Source organism: Gossypium hirsutum, chromosome D06 (assembly GCF_007990345.1).
Source record: "Gossypium hirsutum isolate 1008001.06 chromosome D06, Gossypium_hirsutum_v2.1, whole genome shotgun sequence".
Taxonomy (NCBI): domain Eukaryota; kingdom Viridiplantae; phylum Streptophyta; class Magnoliopsida; order Malvales; family Malvaceae; genus Gossypium; species Gossypium hirsutum.
The window spans coordinates 22,501,380-22,507,900 of NC_053442.1; the positions used below are offsets into that span (position 1 = coordinate 22,501,380).

General features: G+C 31.7%; 1 protein-coding gene across 2 annotated transcripts; it reads left to right on the forward strand.

The window, feature by feature from the left end:
• The first annotated feature begins 2,173 nt into the window (after positions 1-2,173).
• LOC107901583 (bHLH transcription factor RHL1) lies at positions 2,174-5,478 on the forward strand. 2 transcript variants are annotated; one of them, XM_016827638.2, is made up of 6 exons: positions 2,174-2,781; positions 2,864-3,091; positions 3,162-3,227; positions 3,833-3,898; positions 4,045-4,101; positions 4,851-5,478. In XM_016827638.2, the coding sequence occupies exons 1-6, from the start codon at positions 2,191-2,193 to the stop codon at positions 5,247-5,249; spliced, it is 1,407 nt and encodes a 468-aa protein (XP_016683127.2). In that variant the 5' UTR covers positions 2,174-2,190; the 3' UTR covers positions 5,250-5,478. The 2 variants fall into 2 exon arrangements, with proteins under 2 accessions (XP_016683127.2, XP_016683128.1); XM_016827639.2 differs by lacking the exon at positions 3,833-3,898 and having other exon boundaries at positions 2,206-2,781.
• The last annotated feature ends 1,043 nt before the right edge of the window (positions 5,479-6,521 follow it).

The window sequence follows — 6,521 nt, forward strand, 5'->3', positions numbered from 1 at the left end:
GCTCGTTTGAAAATTTCGTGAAACAACGTAGCTTCAAGAGGGCGAGAATGTTGTAGGTAAGATAGATAAGGTGGTCGTGGGGGTTAGTTAAGAGGTTAAGGGAACGAGTTCGGGAAACTTTGTTGAGGGTAGACTGCCACAAGTTATGACTGGCGAGTTCTTCGAGTAAGGAGAGCTTATGGACTAGGTTATTGAGAGATCCAAATTGATTCGTTAAAGCGATGATGGATGATGGATGATGGATGATGAGGGATCATAATTATGGGGTGAGAATATTCGAAGTAAGTTATATTTTTGTTTTAGCTTTTGCATTTTCTTTTTTCGTAAACATAAAAAAATTTAACAAATGGAAAGCATAGAAAAACTACGTTAAAAGAGATGGAGAATGTAGAAAAAAAAGGGAGAAACAGAAAAGAATGGAAAATAAAAACAAAAAAATGAAAGTTAAAAGAACATAAAAGAAAAAAAATTAAATTTCTCAAAACGAAAAAAATATGGGGATCAATTATATAATTTAACCTAATTTTTTTGTTTGAAATGATGATTTAATGTACCATGTCAGCTTACTGTTACACCGTTAACGACAATTGACTAAAATATTACAACACATTAACATAAGTAACTAAAACATAACATGTTAAACACAAGTGACTAAAATCTAAGCTGAGGTACAAAAAAAGTGATTATTTTGGTAGTTTACACTTTTTGTATTGGTTTAATATATTTATCATATCGATTTAAAATACTTTATATATTAATATATATTCAATTATTAAATTTTTTTATGTAAAAATAGGTAGAAATTTTAAATTTACATCAAACTTGACATTAATGGTCTACATGAATAGATTATGAAATATAACAGTTGAATAATATATACTATATTAGTGTATCTCTCCCCATAATTATAATAGATTCATTTTTTTTAATTTCCACGTTAACACTTTAATAAAAATAATTAATTAACAGCGTTAATATATTTATATTAACTAATAATAAGCATCAAACTATATTAAATTAAAATATAAACAGTAAAGCATATTTTTTTAACATAGTGGAGGAACTAAAATCATCATTTAAGTTTTGTAATATGATTGGAAATAATTCAAAATATGTTGCTAATAAGATTTGAGATTTAATTTAAAATTAAATCTTTTAAATTTTTAAAAAAAATTGGTATAATCTTTAACATGCTATTTTTTTTTCAGAATTTGTTTACTATAAGATATATTTATTAAGGGGTTTCAAAAAATATATATTTTTATTAATTCTTTTAGGAAGTATTAGATTAAATTTTAAATTATATTGCAGCTTAATACATATTAAACTTATTTAAAATTTAACCATATAATAATTTTTGAAATAAATATATTAAAATACGTGTTTATTTAAAACAACATTAGTGGCAAAAATAATATAATGTAAGCATAAGAGCTTAGATTCGGTCCTAAATAATTTTATTCCTCTTCCCCAATTATCAAAAAATAAAATAAAATCTACTTATATTTTATTTGACTTAACGAGATAATCTCAAAAATTAAAAATACATTTCTAATAAAGTAATTATGAATCAAACATATTAATATAATTTTCTCATAATTTTAATAAAATAACTAAAATTACTCATATATCTTAAATATGGAACTTCATTCAATTACAAAATCCGCCACATATTTTGACTTTACAAATGCTTTCATGTTCATTTAAATGAGCTTTGGCTCACGCGCTTCTAGTGGGTTGTTGGAAAAAGGAGTTTTGGCTTTCAACATCACATAAGTAGATATGAAGAAGGGAAAGCATTGAAATTTCAAAACTCAACAATCTTTAATCCCTAAATTTGAAGGCATTTTCAATTTGGTCCTTATATTCTTTTACACATTAGTTTTAAATTTTGGTAAATTTTATTCTTAATTTTGTATTCTATTAAGATATGGTGATGTGACACATCATCACTTAAATTCTTTCAAAAAAATTGTATAAATTTTAAAATACAAAGATATAATCTCAAAGTGTAATATCATTATTCCTTAACATAATCCAAATTTAGAAAAGTGAAAAATTTTTCAAACTCCAAAGTTTATTGTGGATTAAAAAAATTTAGGGACCAATCTGGAAAAATTGACAAATTCATGTACTAAATATTGCTTTATCCCAACTCCAAAACAATACCAAAACAAAACTACAAAAGCTATGCATACAGAGCTCCTCTCTATATTTAGTAAATCCAAACCCCAAAGCAAAAAGAAAAAAAGAGAAACTCGTCCCTTCATCTTCAATCTCATTCATCATCAAAGCAAAAAAAAACCCCTAATTATGCAGCCTTGTAGTCGTGAAATGCAAGCAATGAACTCTCTCTTAAACCCGACCCAACAAATCCCTCTCCAAGACCTTCAGATCAACGGTAACAGACACCACCATCAACAGATCCACGTCCCATCATCATCGCAGTTCCAGTATCCCACACCCACTTCAACAACCCACCATGACGACAGCTTCTTAGAACAAATACTCTCCTCCACCACGTCCTTCCCGTGGTCCGACGAAACGGGTCCTCCCAACCCCGAGGATAACAATAACGCCGGATTCAACTACGATGACATGGTTCTAGCTTCCAAGCTTCGACAGCATCAAATCAACGGCGGAGCTGCTGGTAACCCTTTTGCCGCTATGAAGATGATGTTGATGATGCAACAACAACAACAGCAACAGCAGATGATGTTAGCGGGAAGACCCACGGTTGCCTCCGCCGCCGCCGGAGGCGGAATCACCACCAATCATCAGGTTCACATTAGCTTTCACTTAGGGTAATATAAATATTGGCATGTATATTAATATGAATGATTTTATATATAATATGTTGCAGGGTGGAGAGGGTTCCATGCAAGCTTTGTATAATGTTTTTGGCGACGGATCTTTGCATGGAACTATGCAGGCGAAAAGCTTTGTGGGGGCTAATTCAGCAACAGAGATGACCCAAAGTCAGGGAAGTGGTCCGACGGCCGGAGAAGCGGTGACGGCGCCGGAAAAGCCTAAACAAAGAGTTAGGGCAAGGAGGGGTCAGGCTACTGACCCGCACAGTATCGCGGAAAGAGTAAGAGAAACATTTCTTAAATCAGTTTTTTTCAAGAAATCAAATGGATTTAAAATGATTTGTTTTGCAGCTACGTAGAGTTAGAATTGCAGAGAGAATGAAAGCTCTTCAAGAACTGGTTCCCAACGCCAACAAGGTACAGTTTCATTTTTTTTTAATGATTAGGAGCTTCAATGGCTCCGGTCACCGGCTCTCATTTGGTCAACTCCATCTTACGCGTAAGCTGGACAGGTGTCGATAGTAGGATAAATAAATCGTCACAGTGCAGTGTCTTTAATATTGCTCTCTGACTCTTTTATTTTAATTATATATAAACCATCCGGTTTTGGGAAAGGCCTAAAGAAACAAATCAATAATTGCAATTAATTAATTTGGTGAAATTATGGCTTAGTCCCTCCATTATGTTCAAATTTACAGATTTTCGCCATTAGCAAGTTTGGTTAAAACGTAGGCATTGATTTGATTTCTTCAGAAATAATCCTTTTGATGCTAAAAAAAGTTAATGTGGGCATAGTTTTTAAGGAAAAACTCACTTTTAAACGGATAATTAATTATGTTAATTATTTAGCCACTGATATTATGAAAAAGGGAGTAAATTAAAATATTCAATTTGAACAAAGTGGAAGACCTAAAAATAGGATTAAACCCATTAATTTAAACAAAAAGGAGTGTGTAATTAAAATTTGAATATTTAAACTGACTAATTAGTATTTTAATGGATGTGGGATTTGGATTTGACAGACAGATAAAGCTTCAATGCTTGATGAGATCATCGACTATGTCAAATTCCTCCAGCTCCAAGTGAAGGTTTAAATTTTTTTCTATTAATTAAGATTCCTGTCAGTCTGTCTTGGTTGACATGATTTATTTAATGTGTTTATTAATCATTATTTTTTAAAAATCCAATTTGTTGTATGGGCATCCCTGAAATCCATTTCTTTTGCTTTTTCCAGGTTCTGAGTATGAGCAGATTGGGTGGTGCTGCTGCTGTTGCTCCCCTTGTTTCTGAGGTAATTACTCTCATGATTAAAATTTGCGCTAATTTATTTTGTTAAAAAAATTTGAGAAATTTTTACATGTGACTATGATGAAAAATCTTGTCTTGTTCTTGTTTAAATCATTCCTTGTCTGAAATCCGACCATATCTCAATCACATAAAAAACGACAAAAACAAAAGTAGCACGCGTGCCATCACTTTTATAGATTCCTTTTCATTTTTGGTCATATTTCGGTTTTGGTCCCTTTATTTTTTTAAAATTTTAGTTTTAACTCTTATACTTTAATCCTATTTAATTTAATAATGTTACTTCATCAAGAGAAGTATTTGAAGTGCTATTTGTTTGGAGTGAACTGACCTCAATAGCTCAAGTGGTAGCATAATTACCCATAAGTATCTCATATGTTGTAAGGCATGAGCGCAAACCTTACTCAAAATTTTTTAAATATGTTGTTTCTCCACAAAATTAGGAGATAAAATCCCGATCGAGGAGAATATTTGCTCTCATTTGAACACATCAATAAGCGTTTTAATCTACCTTAAATTTCTTTAAAAACTTGAAGCCTTTTATGAGAATAGTTAGCGGTGTTAATAATTTAGGTTAGCTAATAACAATACAATGATTGAACTATGTCAATTTAATGTGTAAGGATTAAATCATAAATTTTAACAAAGTAGAGGGACCAAAGCCAAATTTTGACCTTTCTTTTTCAGTAATAAAGACAATTATAAAAGTTGTACGACTTTTTGTTCCTTTTGAAGGGAGGTGGCGATTGTATTCAAACAAGTGCCAATGGTGGGTCCCATCCACGAAATTCCAACGGCGACCAAACGCCGTCGGCCAACGACAGACTGACGATGACGGAGCACCAAGTGGCCAAGCTTATGGAAGAGGACATGGGCTCCGCCATGCAGTATCTGCAAGAGAAGGGTCTGTGCCTCATGCCGATCTCTCTCGCCACCGCCATCTCAAGCGCCACGTCTCGTTCAAGGAACCCCATGATCAACCATGAAAACCCGGCCAACGGCAGCCACCTTTTGATTCAATCAAGCGGCGGCGATGGACCTTCCTCGCCTAGCATGTCCGTGTTGACAGTCCAGTCAGCCACCATGGGTAACGGTGGCCTTGAAGGTGGCGCAGCCTCGGTTTCCAAGCCCTGATAACGGCGGTGACTGACATACGTAGAGAGGAATTGAAGGGAAACAGCTTTTAGTCTATGAGAATAAGGCGGTCTTCTTCCCAAGTATTTTCTTAAAAGTACGAAACGACGCCGTATTTGACGTAGACTTATAGGCTAACCCCTAAGACTGACCTCATCCAATCAACAAACAATTACGTAGAGGGAACAAATTTTAGTAGTATAATGAAATGGGGTTTAAGTTCTTTGTATTTCAATCTTTTTTCTTTATTTCTTTGCCTTGTTAGAAGAAATATTATTAAGAAAGTAACTAACAATTATATTATAAAAAAAAATTAGGGTGAAATCAAAATATAAAATGTTTTGCTGCCCACTTCTTTTATTTTAGGAAAGCAAATCACCCAAAAACTCAACTCCCTCTTAGTCTTCAAATAAAAGAGATAATGATGGTGTCAAATACGTGGACTAACTTTTTGCCTTCTTTCTCTTAATCGAATTACGTTAAGGCAACAACTCTATTTTTTTCTTCTCCAATTTTACTATCATTTCGCACACTGGGTTTTATTTAATCCATCCTACTTTCTACTATTTTTATTTCTCCTATTTTTAAATTTTAATTTTGATTTAATAGTAATAATTAATTTGTTTCATAAATTTTCTTGTTAGGCATATTTTTTTATTTAATCATTCTTAATACTGATATTTTTTTAATTTTGAAATTTTCAATATTGATGCAAACAACAATAATTTAAATACATTAACTTATTTGTGAGTGACATGTGAAAATAAAACAACTTAATAAATTTCATAATTATCATGTACTCTAGATTGAAGTTTTAAAAATCGAAAAATATAAATACTAAAAATAACCAAACTAAAGTGCGGAATTTAACCTATATATATTATCATAGACAATTATAGTGTCTAATTTTAAATATTGATAGTAAAGCAGATATATTATTAAATGTTTTAAAAGGAAAAAAAATATATATCTAAATTGGTATTATCATCAAATTCATAACAATGTATAGAATTCTTTTAATTTTAACCTAAACTTGAAAACTCAATCCATTGAGCTTGAATTTAAATTCGACTCAACATAATTTGATAATAAAAAAAGTCAACAACCCAAACTCGTCAAACTCTAATGAACTTAAAAATAACCCTAACAAAAAATGACTTAAACCCAAAATGTCTCAAACTTGAAATGATCAAAACTCGAAATAACTTAAACTTAAAATGGCTCGAACAAATGTCCTGAAATTACTCGAAATTGAGTGTAAAACTTGAAATG